The sequence below is a fragment of the Meles meles genome, chromosome 5 (assembly GCF_922984935.1).
Source record: "Meles meles chromosome 5, mMelMel3.1 paternal haplotype, whole genome shotgun sequence".
Lineage (NCBI taxonomy): Eukaryota > Metazoa > Chordata > Mammalia > Carnivora > Mustelidae > Meles > Meles meles.
Genome location: NC_060070.1, coordinates 87,640,053 through 87,657,448, shown reverse-complemented (window position 1 = coordinate 87,657,448; position 17,396 = coordinate 87,640,053). Strand labels below are relative to the sequence as shown.

At 42.0% G+C, this 17,396-nt stretch overlaps 1 protein-coding gene across 1 annotated transcript in view; it reads right to left on the bottom strand.

Moving 5' to 3' along the window:
- DNAH8 (dynein axonemal heavy chain 8) overlaps window positions 1-17,396 on the bottom strand; it is a 348,142-nt gene that overhangs the window by 74,550 nt on the left and 256,196 nt on the right. Inside the window, exons 73-78 of the mRNA XM_046005485.1 lie at window positions 15,668-15,773; window positions 14,203-14,455; window positions 13,903-14,093; window positions 8,368-8,489; window positions 4,670-4,788; window positions 2,350-2,552 (exon numbers count right to left, since the gene is read on the bottom strand). Coding sequence (XP_045861441.1) covers window positions 2,350-2,552; window positions 4,670-4,788; window positions 8,368-8,489; window positions 13,903-14,093; window positions 14,203-14,455; window positions 15,668-15,773 — 994 coding nt within the window. The remainder of the gene's footprint in view (window positions 1-2,349; window positions 2,553-4,669; window positions 4,789-8,367; window positions 8,490-13,902; window positions 14,094-14,202; window positions 14,456-15,667; window positions 15,774-17,396) is intronic.

Genomic DNA, 17,396 nt, shown 5'->3' with positions numbered 1-17,396 from the left:
TCCTAATCAACAGAAACCTGAACAATTGTTGGAAAACTAAAGTCATGGCAAGAAATTAAAGCCACCAAATTGCCAAGCAAAGTGGTATGATAACATGTAATAATACTAAAGGTAATAGGACAACTCCAGCCTTGTATATTCATTTAATATTATGGTTAAAATTTCTCCCAATGGAGACCTTGAATTTCTTAGTTCTGTTCCTAAACCCTTGTCCTAGACAACAGCACCATTTTTGAGGTAACATCTGACATTGTATCTCTAGTTGGAAAAAAACCAATTAATTTCTTCCCTTGAAGTTCCCTTTGGACTTGGGACCAAGAGAGTAAGCGGACTTTCCTTGAGAGTGCTGAACTTACTGAACACGTAAGCAGTGAAGCTCATGAGCCACCAGAGACCAAGAGTTCTGTCACATGGAGATTGGTTCATAGTAAGATAGAAAAAAGAAACCCATAAGCAGAAAGAAGAGGGGCAGCTGGACAAAGCAATGGGACAAAGATCCATAGAGGAATACATCTGAGGGAGATTTGCAAACTACAGGGCCGCAAGAGAGGCATCACTACTCTTAAGCCAATGAAGATGACTGGCATGTTGCCATAAATACCAGAGCAACATAGCCTACACTAAAGGTGGTTAATGAGACTTAATCAGGAACAGTTGCTATTAGAACCTGGAAGTTCTTTATATTGGGTATCAGCGTTCAGACTGAAGAAAGTGACCATTCAAGCATGGATCCATATGGAACATAGAAGGGTGTAGTGACAACAGAGCAAAGTCAAGATGAACAAAGAGGGAATGAACATAGACCATGCTACCCTAAGCTAATGGTTTACAGTAATTTCTTCATGCAGGACACATGGTGAATACTCAGAGAGGACAGAAATTGATTTTATATCATGTTATATTAACATAACAATGAACTCAATGTAAGTTCTATTTCATAGGGTAGGTTTAGTTATTCATAATCAATCACTTTTATAATCTTTATGAGGACATAAACAAGTTAACCCAATAAGGTATAATTACAGAGATCAGAATCTAAAAGATACCAAATGGCAATTCCAAACACATTCTGATGTCCAGAGTATGAAGAGCATATAAACAGCCCTCCTACAAACAGCCTAAAAAAGGGTGCCCTAATCTTACCAAGATGTGCTCTGTATCATACGGGTCCTTGTCCTCTGGTTTTACTGACTCAGTAACTACTCTCACCACTTATATGTTTCTAACTCCTTGCCCTACCTTCTCCCCCTAGAGCAACTTTCCTTCTACCTCCTACCATCCCACCTGGTGAAATTTTATCTATTTTTATATCCTACTAAAAATATCAGCACTGTGATACCTTCCCCTGTACGCCTTGAAGTCTGAGTAGCTCTGAATCTTGTAGTCAGGTGTGTCTGTGTAATTCCTACAGCACTATCACAATTACATGCTTATACGTCTGTCTTCCCTGGCTATGTTGTATTCATATCCGTACTTCTTGAATCTAACTTGCTGTCTATACAATAGCCTGTAGGGTTACTGAATGAATAAATCTCTCAATGGACTATTACTCAGCCATCAGAAAGGGTGAGTATCTACCATTTACATCGACATGGATGGAAATGGAGGGGATTATGCTAAGTGAACAAAGTTAATCAGAGAAAGACAATTATCATATAGTTTCACTTATATATGGAATCTAAGAAATGGCACAGAGGATCATAGGGGAAGGGAGGAAAACTGAATGGGAAACAAATCAGAGAGGGAGAAAAAACCATGAGAGACTCTTAACTCTGGGAAACAAACTGAGGGTTGTAGAAAGGGAGGTGAGTAGGGTGAAGTGGGAACTGAGTGATGGGTATTAGGGCACGTGATGTGATGAGCAGTGGATGTTCTACATAACTAATGAATTGAACTCTACATCAAAAACTAATGATATAGTAGCTAATTGAATTTAAATTAGAAAAAAAGTTACATGAAAAAAAAGAATAAATAAATCCCTAATTATTATGTGTCATAACAGTGGTTATAGTTTCTTCATTTGTGACCTAATAGACTTTTTTCTATAATTTTATATAGACATGGCAATACCCCTGTATGTTCATTCTTGCTAGCCTACTATCCATGTGGTGTGTTCCTCTGCTCAAACTTAAAAAAATAATAATAACATAAGTGTGTTCCTCTCTGCACAAAGATATCTATATCATACCCATACTCTAGGAAATCTAAAAAGGGAGGAAAGAGTTTAATATTTTTTTCTAACTCAGTTTTGTAGATATACTTCTAAGAATCAGTTATAAAATTATGAAAGGCAAGGTTTGAGACTAAAATATGGAAGTTTTGCTGAACTGCATAGATTTATGATCATACCCAGCTTCAGTTTCTTGGCCAATGCATCAATTTGAATTGTGGGATCAGATCCCATGGACAGGAAGCATATCAAAGGTGTCCGCGTGTCACTTTCTTCCCAAGTTTTCTCCAGGTTCAAGATAACTGGTTCTGTGTACTTCTCCTCCAAAGAATCTGCAATATACTTTCTTGCTTGAAAAACAGTACGATCTGGGCACCAGGACCTAGAAATGAATACAAGTTAGAGGAAAAAATTCAGTGTGTTCTATTTTTATTCTATTTAATTCTAAGCATGTAAATAACATATTTAATTAGCAAAGGACAAAAAGGTAATCCTCCTTTTCGCAGGTCTGTGAAAGAAGGATCGGAAGGTTTTCCATCCCTGGATGAATACAAATTTAGTCATTTGGTTTTGGTATGAGGCACTGGAAAAAATAGGGCAGAGCTGGTAACAACAGGGTCTGTTGCCAATAGGGAAGGAAACTTAGAAGTTAGCTGATCCAATCGTCTCATTCCCAGAAGCATCAATTACTTGGAAGCTCTTAGTTGTTTTTGTTTTTGTTTTTGTTTTTTTTACTTAATCTGAATTACTCTCAGTTATTTTTCTAAATCACGTCATTGATGGGGTGCCTGAGCAGCTCTGTTGGTTAAGCATCTGACTCTTGATGTCGGCTCAGGTCATGATCTCAGGGTTGTGAGGGCAAGCCCTGCACTGAGGGTCTCTCTCTCCCTCTGTACCCCCCAACCTTGCTCGCATGCATATACTCTCTCTCTAAATGTAAATAAATATTTTTTAAAAATCACATCACTGATTATCTGTAGTCACTGAAGCTATCAAATTCAGTTAAGTAATTCCTCATTCAGACTAATCCACAGGAGCACACTCACTCTTTGATAAATATTTATCATGCGCCTACTATACATCAGACCCACATCAGGTGTGGGGACTCAACAGGGACACAAGGCGAGGTGCCCTCTGCCAGCTCCGAGGGCCAACCTGCTACCCATTCGGGAGCTCTGCAGCATTCAGGGGGAGAATTAAAGTGTCAAAGTTCTCAGAAGGAGGTTGACCAGCAAGCATGTATTCAATACCATCTGTGTAGCCCACACCGTAGTAGGTTCTATACACAGCAACAGATCAAATAAATATCATTTGATATTTGGTATTTTAGATCACAGACAAGCTCTATGGATGCTTATCTGTTAGTAGATCATGCTATTCATTTGATACAGGTTCAATTTTTAAATGATGGTTAAAAGATAGACACATCTATTGCAATTAAAAACAAGTAGCCCTGGGGCACTTGGGTGGCTCAGTCAGTTAAGCATCTGACTGTTGGTTTTGGCTCAGGTCATGATCTTATGGTTGTGAGGTCGAGCCCCACGTCAGGCTCCATGCTTGGCATGGCATCTGCTTGAGATTCTCTCTTTCCCTCTGCCCCTCCTGCTCATGCCCTCTCTCTCTCTGAAATAAATAAATCTTTAAAAAAAAGTAACACTTTCATATTTTGTACATCATGAGGTCACCACAGCTGACCACTCTGATGACCCTCAAAGAGCAGACAACATCCAGGAAACAACTTGTTCTAAGAAAAGCAAGCTCTGGTACATAATATTAGGAAAACAAAAACTACTCCAACATAATCCTACATCTTTTTGTTGTTCTTTTGGTCCCATCCCGTTCCACCCTCCTGTCTTGCCCTTCAACCATACACACACACACACACACACACACACACACACACACACACCCCTACATTCCAGTATAGAAGCCTTCTTTGAGCTCCTATATATATATATATATATATATATATATATATATATATATATATATAAAATATGAAAAGTGAGAAGGAAAAGAAAAGAAAAGAAACAGAAGAATTTTCCACCTTAACATCAATTTCGAAATTTGCTTCCACTTTTAATAGCCAAGACAGAATTTATATTTTTCAATAGGCAGTTCTTAGCTTTTTTTGTCAGATAAAATTGAATTTCAGCTTATCGACTAATTGCCTGGCAACTCTGTCATGTATTTTTTTTTCAAGAAGTGAATTGAACACTAAATAATTCACTCAATGGTAAATGATGAACAGAGGACATAACAAAGGCATATTGTTCATGTTTTTTGCTCAAAGCACTATTACTAATACATTCCCTGCCACCATCACCATTTTATTTGCTTGTCAAAGAACACAAGGAATTGCCATCCCAAATAGCAATTTGGAAGCACACACATTTACAATAACCACTGGGACACAGTGAAGTAAACTCACAGAGGTAAGATCTGTAATTTGACAATATGATGAGTGATGTTTCTAGGTCTGATAATACCTATTCTTACCTGATAAGCAAAAGTTTGCGGCAGGTATCCAGTGAATCATTATACCCATCAGGGATAATTTCTTCCTCTGGAGCATCTTTATCAAACCAGGTTTTCCAACCCTTCTCATTACGAGATATCTAAAATAAATAAGCCAATTAGCAAGCGATAGGACCACATGCAATTGGGATATACTGGAGAGAATTCTGAGTAAACTTAGGGGGTCATTCTTTACAGGCAGACAATTTTTCAAACATAACCACACAGTTTATTTATTTATTATTTATTTATTTTTCAGAATCAATGACTCAAAGGACGTGGCTATTACTAATCCCTCTCAGGTTTTCCATTGCTTTTCTATATTACTCACTGAAATTAAGACTGTGGGTCAATTACACCAAATGATCAGGCAGGAAAAAACACAAACCAGGGGTTTACAACCTGCCAATACGATTGGCATTTGGCACCAGATGACTTTGGGGGAGCAGTCCTGCACACTGTAGGACTGTTAGCAGCATCTCTTGCCTCTACCGACTAGAGGCCAATAGCACCCTTGTCACCAACTCATGATAATGGAAAATGTCTCCAGATATTGTCAAATGCTCTCTTGGTTAAGAAGATACAGACCATTCTGATAACCAAACCTCCTAACTGTTGACCTCTACTTAAAATAGCAATAGATGAGAAAAGAAAAATTTTTATTTTCTTAATGATTCTCTCTGCCTTGAGGCCTTAAACCTGAGAATAAAAGAAGTTTCCATTGGATATATGACCCACACCTTCTTCGTCCATTCATCTGTTGAAGGGTGTCTCAGTTCCTTCCATAGTTTGGCTATCATGGATATTGCTGCTATGAACATTGGGGTGCATGTGTCCCTTCTTTTCATATCTCTGGGGTAAATACCCAGTAGTGCAATGGAATATTACGCAGCCATCAGAAAGGATGAATACCCTCCATTTGCATCGACATGGATGGAACTGGAGGGGATTCTGCTGAGTGAACTAAGTCAAGCAGAGAAAGACAATTATCATATGGTTTCCCTCAGATGTGGAACATAAGGAATAACATGGAGGATATTAGGGGAAGGGAGGGAAATCTGAAGGAGGGGGGGAATCAGAGGGAGAGAAGAACCATGAGAGTCTATGGACTCTGGGAAACAATCTGAAGGTTTCAGAGGGAAGGAGGGTGGTGGGATGGGGCAGCCCGGTGATGGGTATTAAGGAGGGCATGTGTTGTGATAAGCACTGGGTGTTATATGCAAACAATGAATCGTGGAACACTACATCAAAAACTAATGATGGTATGATATGGTAGCTAAGGTAACACACACACGCACACACACACACGTCTCTCCAAGAGCTGGTGTTGATACCTGTTCTCTCATAAGCATGGGAAAAAACGCCAGTTTTCAGTCATTAAAAGGCACTCCGGGAAGCCCTGGTCCTGACAAAACCAATTACAAAAACAACCGATTGGCGAGTCCCACTCTGCCCCTCAGCAACAAGCAGTCTGGATTACTGAGACAGGGTTTGTAAGCAAGTTTCAAAGCCACGGTCAGCTTTAAAAGCGAGTAGCAAATGCGAATAGAGCAGGTCCTATGGAGAAGACCAAGGATTGCACTTTTAGCTGCATTATCCTCATTCTTTACGCAGGCCCAAGGAGGTTAAATAAGTGCCCCAAAGCCCACACCATGCAAACAATTCATCATACAGGATCCAGCCGGGGCGCCAATGAAGAGTGAAACCGATGCTCGAACCTCAGTTACAGTTTTGTCGCCTTGGGACACTAAGAGGAGGAGGAGGAATTCTGAAATGTTTCACAACCGTCTTCTCTCTCCTGAAGACTGCGGTGGCTCCCCCACATTGACCGCTCCCAAAGAATCCAGCCGCGCCCTTGGAGCACCACACCCCCCAACCCCACTGCGTGGGTACCTGCGCACGACCCACACCGCCCCCCTGTTGGTCTCCTCCAGCCTCGCCGCTGGAGAGAGGATGCACAAGAAGAAAGAAGGTGTTTGTTCCCAGCTTCCTGGCCCTGTATCTGCTCAGTCTGGCTCTATTTACTCAATACAGCCTCCAGGGCCAGTCGCCTCTGTGAGGGGCAATGGGATCTCCTCCAGCCCCTCGCTGCTCACCCCCACTTCCTACTCCTTTTTCTGGCCCTGTTAGCAACACCACTTCCAGGGCCTAAACAGTTCTCTTTGAGATGCCCAAGCGGGCTAGCTGCTGTTGGAGTCTACTTTTGTTTCAGTTCCTGACACCCATCAGCCAGAGATGGATCCTCTTCTCCTTCTGCCCTTTCTTCCACCCAAGGAGACGCCAAACTGATGGCCTTCTGATGGCCGGTCCCATGAACTTCTGCAACTTTCCTGAGAATGACCATTCCCCTTACTTCTAACCCACCCCATGGTGAGTTGGAGAGAAATAACCCTGATGTCAGGGAAAGAACATAAGGTCAGATTACAGCTTCACCATTTAGTGGTTGTGCAGACTTGGGCAAGTACTTAACCTGTTTGAATCTCCGTTTTCTCATCTATAAAGCGGGGTCAGTAATACTTCCCCCTAGCATGGTTATAGTTGTTGCAAAGTACTTATCCTATTGTTAAGCAGTAGCAGGTACCAGATTCTACACAGCAGGTAATTAAATTCTAATTAACAGAGGCAAACGCTAATGTCTAGCCCCGAATCAATACAACCCGTCAGCAGAGGGCGCAAGTGTTAAGTGATGATTCCCGCCCCCTCCACCCCCCCTTACCAGTCTCCTGCCAGACCCAGACCAAATTGTTTCTTCCCAAAGTATTTGTTTGGGCTTGCAGGACTCATACAGAACAAAGCTTCGCATCCACCACAGACGGAAGCTAGGGACTCTGACCCAGCCGCGGCTGAATAGGTAACGAATCTCCATAATGTTTCAGAAATGCCACTGAACGGACACACCTAGTGTACGCTGGGCAGGGGGTAGGCAGGTGTGTGTGGAGGGGAGGGAATCACGTGATGACAGCATGAGGTGTCTGTCAACTTGTGGTCAACCCATCGCCCCAGTTGTCCATCCCCAGTAACTCCCAAAAAGCTGATTTTTGGCAGCCGACGCTGGGAAACCACAGGCCTGTCTCGGTGACAGGCGGCTATCACCAACAACACTCAAAGATAAAAATCATCTTTATGCTGAGTAGTACAATTGTTTCCTGGTGAGGACCGAATCAGCTAATCCCCAGCAACATATTTACATTTTCCAATAAGAAAAGCAACGGGTGAATCAGGACCTGTTTCACTGTTATCCTTCACTCTTCTATATCTTCACCAGGAAAATGATGATTTTTTTGAAAGGACCCCAATCTCTTAATTTGCCTCAAATTCAAATCCGCACAATTTAGTTGATCAGAAGCAGCAGGGAAAATGTAAAAACATGGTCTCTAATGAAATAGTCTACAATAAAAAGTTCCACCCACTGGTTCTAATTCTGACAGCTTGAGGTAAGCAGGCTTATAAATGACCCACGCCCACCACACAAGAGGAAAAGGTAGTCACCCACCCTTACCACAAGGCTCCTTCTGATACTCTTCATCCAAAATTTCCCACAGAGAGCTTAGTGCCTTAAAGCTACACTTTCCTTTGAGTCTTTTGGGTGAAGGAATTGTTGTCAGGAGCCCCCAATTAAAATGGCCCCAGGTATGTTTGGGTTTACAGATTTGTACTTCTTTCTCCCAGCTTTCTGTTACCTGGTTCATAATTTCTGCAAACTGTGGAAGCTTACTCAGCTCCACAAGATTCAGCCAGGTCATATCCAGGATCCAGCGAAAAGGCTTGGGAGGGCAGGCTTTCAGATCCAGAGCTGCTCCCCCTGGGGAAAGGCATTGGCAGGAATCAGGTCAGCTTGGGCTTCGTTTTTAGACATTTATTTTCCAACAGAAGAAAGGTAACCATATTACAGAGAAAATGGGGAAATAATCACGAAAAAAAATGTGGCTATCTTTTCTAGGTCCATTTCCTTCAAATCTTAGGGTTTTATTTCCTGATTTATGCCATTTTTCTCAGGTGATTGCAGTTGTTTGCATTTTTACTGGTTTTTTTTTAAACAGCCAATTTCATGAAATTTACAATTTTGATATCAATGAATAGCCTGATCTTTTCATATGTGATTTTAAATTTTATTTTATTTTATTTTATTATTATTTATTTTATTTTATTTATTTGACAGAGAGAAATCACAACTAGGCAGAGAGGCAGGCAGAGAGAGAGGAGGAAGCAGGCTCCCCATGGAGCAGAGAGCCTGACGTGGGGCTCGATCCCAGGACCCCAGGATCATGACCTGAGCTGAAGGCAGAGGCTGTAACCCACTGAGCCACCCAGGCGCCCCTCATATGTGATTTTAAAAGTCACGTCTTAGCTCTCACTCTTTCAGAAATTTGATACTTAATATTATTTTTTTTAAGTCAGAAAGATGGATAGATGGAGGGTGGGAGGGATATGATACTTCTGTGGGTTTTTAAGGAAGTACTCATGTTCAGATAATTTGTTCACTTACTTATTCAAGAAATATTTATTGAGCACCCTCTGTGCACCAGCATATCCCAGGCACTGGGGATAAAGCAGAGAAAACCACACAGGGCTTCTGCTCTCACGGAGTCTAGAGGAGAGTGTGAATTACAGCATGGGATCACATTTTGAAGCAAATCCTGAATCAAATGAGCATACCCAATGGGACAATCTCCCACCAAGACACATAATTATCTATTCCAGCTTCAAAACTCCTCTATTGTACATCTTCAGTAACATTTTATCAGTTGTGTCTTAATTCAGATGTGTGCAAAACAGTGATCCTAAATCCTATAGTCCTACTGAAGAACCATCTAATGCCACCACTTCACATATGGACCCTTGGGCAAAAGAGGGGGTGGAGGGGACTTCCGTCAGCGGCGGCTCTCTTCCCAGCACCTTCTTGAGAGGGTAAATGAGCTGAAGTAATCTTTTCTTATAAATCCCCTTGCACCACCTTTGGGTCAGCAACTCCGAGTGCCATAACACCTTTAGAACAGGCAAACCTTCCTCTTGACACCCCACTCCCTGCTACCTGGGGGAAGAGAAATCCATCCTCTCGCAGCATATCTGCCAGGACCGAGTTTACTGGAGAAGCCACCACTGGAGAGCATCATGGATAGACTCAAGGGATTCTGCTTCTCTAACTTAGAGACAAATGCATTTTCTTCTTGGTTCTTTCCAAAGGAAACGTTTTCATGTGACCATAAGCCTCAAAGACATCAGGAGAAGACATTTAAGCCACAAGTGTTTTCAAACATCCTGGTGGACACCCATGATCCCAGAAAAATCACATCCCAACCTACTCCCCAAAATATTCTAGCTCAACCATGCTAGCTGCCGAAACACAAAGAACTCAGTTTCTCTGAGTTTCCTCTTCTGTCAAATGGGTATAATAATGGACTCTGCCAGATCAGTTTCTGTGAAGATTCAATAAATTCATGTATGTAAAAACCTCAGAACAGTCTTGGCCCATAATAAGAGTTATGTAATCATTAGCTGTCATTTTGACATGAATTCTCTATGTTGGAAGCCTCAGGTCCAATCCAATCTGGAAGGCAAGCGCAGACCCCCCCACCCCCCGCCTCAGGTGTCTTTGGGTCCATGGTTTATAACAAAAGAAAGATGGTGTCTTTCTAAAATAACTAGGCAGGGAAAATAGTTATATCAATTACTCTATAACACAGGGCTATCCCTGGTATCTATTTCATTTTTCAAAGTGTCCTGACATTCTCAGTTGAAGAAGAAAGTCAAAGTCACCTTCCACATACTGCAGAAAAACAAGTAGGAATTGACATAAAGGGATAGTCATTTCTAGGCGATCAAATATTTCTGCTATGATAAATAAATCTGTCTTCTTTCCCTAAGTCCTGAGTTAAAAATGATAGAAAAAATATCAAAGATCTAAGGGTTATATTTGTTAACTTGTTAAAAACACTGAAAACAAAATCATCTATCATTTTTATAAAAATAATTTGGTTAAAATGTAAGCCAGTTCAAAACTAGGACAAACTGTACAACAAACCAATTTTTTTTTGGTTTTTGTTTTTCAAAACAAAACAAAACACAACAAAACCCTCTTTCACTGCTGAGCTGGTTGCGCTTTGGTCAACAACCTGTCATACAATCCCAAATTAATCTTCTTCAAAGCACTGCTCTGTTCCGGTTACTTCCCTGCTCATAAAACATTCGATGGCTTCTATTGCCAACGAAATTAAATCCAGACTCTTCTCACTGTCTCTCCTGGCCCCGTGCAATCCGAGCCTCCGTGACACTCCAGCTTTATGAAGTGGGGTCCCAGAGGTAGCTTTTCCATGACCCAGATGCGCAGGCTTTTCACTTTTTCTGTGACCACTCCCAACCTCCTCACAAATTCCCTCCTCCCTGGGTTTCTCAGTCTCATCTGACTTACAACCTGTCTCTCCAAGAATCCAGTCTCCTTCAGGCAGAGCTCTGGTTTGGCTGGGTGGGCAAGGGGAGAGACAGGTGGATTGGGATTGCGTCGTGATGGGGAGGATGCCTCAGACCTGAAAACTGCCCTCCAGTCTCTGCCATAGGCTGGGATCCCTGGACTGCATCCTCGGTGCCATGACAAATCCTGTCTGACCTACAGGGGTGTTGGGCTGCTGTCCACAGACTGGTCCTTTGTGTCCAGGATTAAAGTTCCCCGGGGCCTGCAGCTCCTTGGTTTGAACCCAGGCCTCTGCTGCGCACCAGCCCTTGCAACATACACACTCCTACTTGCCTAACATCAGTCAGGCTTAGTCCTTGAGCCGCTCCCCTCCACCAAGGCTGCCCTACAGCCGCCATGTGGGATTTGGTGCCAAGCAGAATGAAGGGGCATCTCCTGTCTGGATGTTTCTCGAGCACCTTTCTCTACCCACCCCATGTTCTGCCTCAGGAGACTGGGAAGAGACAAGGATCTTTGTACCTGACCTCTGTCTACCTCTGAATCTCTTGTCCTTTCTGCTGTGGCCCAGAGTGCCAGGTTTCCTCTTCTTTCTAAAGCCTGTCTATCTCCTTCTCAGTGGCCATGTTGCCACATGGGATTCAGTAAGCAAGGCCAGCTCACAGATCAAGAAAGACCCAAAGTGTACCTTCCATCCCACTTGTACACCACACTTAGAAGGCCTTCCTCACCTGAGGCCCATTTTGCTCTTGCTTCTGCCTAGATAGTTAAAGGAGTTTTCTAGGTTTGGTAAATTCAGGCTCACTTTATTTAAATTTCACAGAGGCCAGAGACCTGTACACCTGGACTCTCTGCACAGCTTGCCTGCCTCTCTCAGATGGTACTTAGCACTTCCCCTCTGGCCCCACAACCCCTTGTACCTGGAAGGAGGCAGTGATGGTCTCTGAGCTCACACAGCTGGTCAGCAGCAGAGCCCAGCTCGTGTCCCTGCTTCTTAGTCCAGCCCACACCTTACTACACCACGCTGCCTTACGCTACACTTTAAGACCTCATCCTGTCCAGGTGCATTAGACCTGAGAAAAACTATGAACTGTACGACATGCTCCAGTTTCCTTTGAACTACAAGACAGAAAAAAGTCAAGACATTTTAGCCATTCTGCAAAATTGTTTACAAAGTTTCTAAAACAGTCTTCTAACCTGAAGCTGAGGAAGAAATTCACTGAAGTAGAGAAAGAAGATAGAGTAGTATCTCATAATTTACTCCTTGTTTATTATAAATGTCATGTTATGGAGAAAAGTGTATTGTGTATCATGTCCTATGCCCTTGTCCTCTGAATTTAGAAATACTCTACATCTTCTTCCTACATAATCTCTTTCTTTCCCATGGCTAGGTGCTTATTTCTATGGCCGTAGCTTTGTAGCTGTCTGACTTCTGAATCGTCTGGCCTACCCTTTCTGTATGCTGGAGATCTCAAATTCAACAGGTGTGTTTAGTCACCAGAGCTGTTCAAGGACATTCAAGTTTCCCTTCTTCCAAGCACACGGGAGAAGTGCAGGTCCCTGCCCTCTCTGAAGTTAGTGATCACTGTGTGTCTTGCTTTGCCTAATGTAAGAGGAGCATTTAAGTGACAAATGTCACTTGTGGGATAACTTTTAAAAGCTGGCCCATGATTTGTCTTATCCTGTTCCTCTGCTGTAGTAATTATAGAAGAAATTCCTGGGTGACCACAACAGGCATGTTGGAGAGAGAATAAATGAGAATATACCCTTATCATGTCAAGCCACTGAAAGTTTGGGATTGTTTTTATGGCCACGAAATCTGGTCTATTCTGACTGAATTAGGTCCCCAAATCACATTCACTTCTACCCAGCCTTCAAAATCCTTTTTAAAGGCCACTTTCTTCCTTGCAGGGAGAGGGGCAGCTGGAAAATGATTTATTAAGCTTTACACAAAGAGCAAAAAGTATAATAAATGTTTTAAAACATTAAACATTTTTCCCATGGATAGAATCACCTGAAAAATTCATGGCTTAACCCACAGCAGTGTATTTTCCAAAGAGCTCCTTCTGGCCTCACCAAACACAAGTCTCTCCTTCCTTTTAGACATTAAGACTTTGCTTTTAGCTCTCTTCTAACATTTAGAGTATTCTGCCTTGTTTTGCAATAATTTTTTTAAATTATCTCTATCCCCATTGTAAGAGTGTTTTCTTTGAAAGCAACATCTGGTTTACCCTTTCTATCCCAACATTACTATGGTGGGTGTGGAGTATATGCTCAATAAATATTTGTTTAACCAAATTGAATGAAAATACCACTCTTTGATCTTCTTGATGATACTTTTAACATGGGAGATGAGCATTGAATAGGATTAACTTCCAGTACAAAATACAAATGTGTCTTTTGCAGTCTTAAAAGTCACGATAATCCCTTGCTCAAGGAATTGCTATTTTGTGATAGAAACCTCATTAGTAGCTTCACTTTTCTTCCCTTTTGCCTTCAGGTTTCCTAACCCCAGGCAAAAATGACCAAACTTCAGGTAATGATATAACTAAAAAAAAAAAAAAAAAAAAAAAAAAAAAAAAAAAAAAAAACCAGAGTGAACACAGACCTGAAATAAATCATCTTGAGTTATCAGAGCAAAACGAATGGGAATCAGAAAAGGAAAATGAGGTACAAAGAACTTCCCTTTCATGGGAACATGATTTCCCCACTGTATCATAAAAACAGGTCCCCAGCACGTCGAAGAGCATATCAAGCATATCAGAAGCAATCTCCTTTACATACCACATCCATATTCTAAGCCCTTCACCTTTAATGAGAGCCTGAAACTCCCTGTGCTTCACTGTTCCTCTCTGAAGATCGATCTTCAAGGTCATGAGGAGTACAAAGAGGAATTTGTGGTTTTCGTACAGGCCTCGGACAGAGTATATAAAAACTTCATACGTCAGATACTCAATAATATTTGTGATTCTCTTTTGAGGCAGTGGAGACTTCTCAGATCTGCAAATCATTTTAAAAATTAAGTATGTCAACAGCCATCACTAAGACAGTAGGAAGACAAACACAAATTTTAAGTGGCTCCACACGGGGCTGGGGAGGGCCTCCCTACCTGGCCATGGACTGGTCAAATAACTTCAAGAACTGGGCCAGCGAGGTCTGGTACATGATGTTGACCATGCTCATCTCTGTGATGAGAAAGTAGAGGATGCTTCCGCGGGTGGCGGCAGGTCGGAACTCCTCCTGAGCCATGTTAATTTTGATCTCTGTCTCTGCAGCCACGTGCAGCTTTTCACTTACTTCAGCTGCTGTGTGCTTGGTGGTTCGGAGAACACCAATGAGAGATTCGTCATCTACCAATGAACCTAAAAGCCAAACAGGAAAACCATAGAGCGCAAGAAGGGGAAGCCGCAAAGCAAGAGGCAGCACTTCTGAAATCGACCTGTTCATTTTCAAGTCAATTTCTTCAAAGCACCTCCAGGGAGAACGGCAGATATTAACACGCTGAGAGGCCTCTAGCCCATCTGTCATCTGAGGCCTGAATCCTTCCAAACATCCTTGCGGACAAGTTATCCCAGATGCTTCCTATAAGTCTGCAAAAGGGGATTTCCCAAGGCAGCCCACATGACTGGTCTTCAAAGGTCTGAAGACAGAATCTGGCCCCCTCCATCCCCCACCCCCACCCGGTGGTTTACTACTGTAAACTGAAATTCACCTCTCAGCCATCCCTGCTAATATCAGGATGCCCAAGGTTATCCAAATGGCTGGGAGAAGTCACTGGACCCAGAGCACAGACAACTTCATCAACACAAGCAGTGTGATCAAGACAGATGAACGGACCCTTCCCTGCGGTCTCCATCAAGCAGTGTGGGAGCATGGCGTGAGAATCACCTATCATGTACTTCTTGGAGGTTAAAGTTTTTGTTTATCCAAGGCATAAAGTGCTATTGGGAAGCATTCATTATGAGCTGTAATAAATGGTAGGATTTAGGCTACTGGAATTTGCCTACTGCAGAACAATACAGTGTTTGCTGACATTAGTGTCATTGGATAGGACGTTTTTTCTTTATTTAGAGAGTCTCCATCCCCAGATCAGGGTGTGGCATGATGATCTGACTGCCCAAAGGAGAATCCACCCCTGACTTCTAAGCAGGAGATCAAGGCCAGTAGGGGCTCAAGAAGGGCTGATAAAGATTATACACATCATCACCCATTGTGGTAATTGCATTTCAGCGCCAAATGCAAGAGTTGATTTAAAAAAAAAAAATAGATGAGGCACATTAGTTTCCTTTGGGCAAGCAAATTAGCTGATTACCAGTCACCTAGCTCTATTGGGAGCCCTTATTTTTCTCAGGAGAGAGCAATTACATCTAGAAAACCCTGTCCTTCTCAAATGCTCAGACGCTGTTTGCTAATTCAAAAATCACATTCTCTGCGGTCCCTCTTTAAATGTCTAGAGGGAAAGTGCCTCGCTTGTGTGTGCGTTAATAACTCAACAGTTTCCTAACACCTATAATCAAGGCCCAAGAAACCCTTACTTGCGACCATCATCAGTTTACTTGTTAATAACATAGTACCTTTCGTGGCGCTTAACTTGTAGAGAAGGTTGTCTTCAAGTTCCTTCATCTTCCGCCTGTTGAAGGTCACATCCTCCAAAAGTTTAAGCCTCTCAGACTCTAATTCCTGTTAAGAAACAGAAAATAGAGGTGCCCAGATGGCTCAGTCGGTTAAGCGTCTGCGTTCAGCTCAGGGGAGTCTGCTTCTCCCTCTCCCTCCCCCTGTTCATTCTCTCTCTATCTCTCTCAAGTAAATAAATAATAAAATCCTTTTTTTTTTCAAAGCCAGATTAAAAAAAAAAAAAGAAAGAAACAGGGCCACCTGGTGTCTCAGTAGTTAAGCATCTGCCTTCGGCTCAGGTCATGATCCCGGGGTCCTGGGATCGAGTCCTGCAATAGGCTCCCCGCTGAGCAGGGAGCCTGCTTTCCTTCTGCCTGTCTCTCCCCTATCTTGTGCTCTCTCTCTCTCTCTTTAAAAGGAAAGAAAGAAAGAAACAAAGAAACAAACAAGACATAAAGCCAAATTGTAATCACCAGTCACTATGGCAAATCCAATTTACTTAGTGCTTCTTAACAGTTTTTTAAAAGTTTATTTCTTTTAAAGATTTTATTTATTTACTTGAGAGACAGAGGAGAGCACAAGCAGAGGGAACAGCAGGCCGAGGGAGAGGGAGAAGCAGACTCCCCACTGATCAGGGAGCCCTGATGCAGGCCTGGATTAGGATCCTGCCCTGAGCCAAAGGCAGATGCTCAATGGACTGAGCCACCCAGGTGCCCCCAGTTTTTAAAAGTTTAAACTAAAGTACCTCTGGAATGACTTTACTTTTGTTCTTCTGGATGCTTTTTAAGAAATTATGCCCGCTAGCACTAAGTTTCCACACTGCTTACTCTGGTATGCACAAGAGTCCCCTGCTAAAGGAATTTTGTCTGATTATCCTCCATGCTCTCTTCCTGGGTCTAAGTTTATTTAAATTAGAGTGTCTCATTCTCTTGGCCCTGTTCCACATGGCCTCTGTGTGAAATGCTAACTTTGTTGGCCATCAGAAGTGGTAGAAGCAGAGACATAATATCAAAGCACCACGAGGACAGCCAAGCCAAAATGTCAGCTCTTGGTCTGGGATCTGCCTGTAGGGACAGCAGGTATCTGGTCTACCAGAGCCAGCTGCCAATACAAATCCATTTTCCATTGTTTTACATCTCCTTCCACCAGAGGGGCTAAACTGGATGTTTGGAAGTCATATATTTTCCTACAAAAATAATGTCTTTTTAAATCATATTTTGAAAAAATGTTAAGTTTTCAGAAAAGGTACAAGATGGATACAATTAACTTTCATAAATGTTCTGCCCAGATTCACCAGATACCATTTTACGTTATCACTCTCTTTTTATATATATAATACTTATTATCATTATTGTTCTTCTATTATTGGTGAACCATCTGCTGAGGTCATGATCCTTTACCCCTAAAACTTCAGCTAATCTCCTAAGAACCAGGACATTCTCTTGCACAAGTATAGTCCAATTTTCAAATTCAGGAAATTTAACGTGGATATAATACTCTTGCTACATGCAGACTAAATTAAAGTTGTCTGAATAGCATTTTTATAGCATTTTTTCCTGATCTTATACAGAATCACACATTGTATTTAGAATTATGTTAGAAGGAGGTGTTTTTAAACTACTTATCTGAGAAAGTTTCTTGAAAAACCCTTTCAAAAGTTCTGCCACTTTCTGAAAGTCTTAAACCACT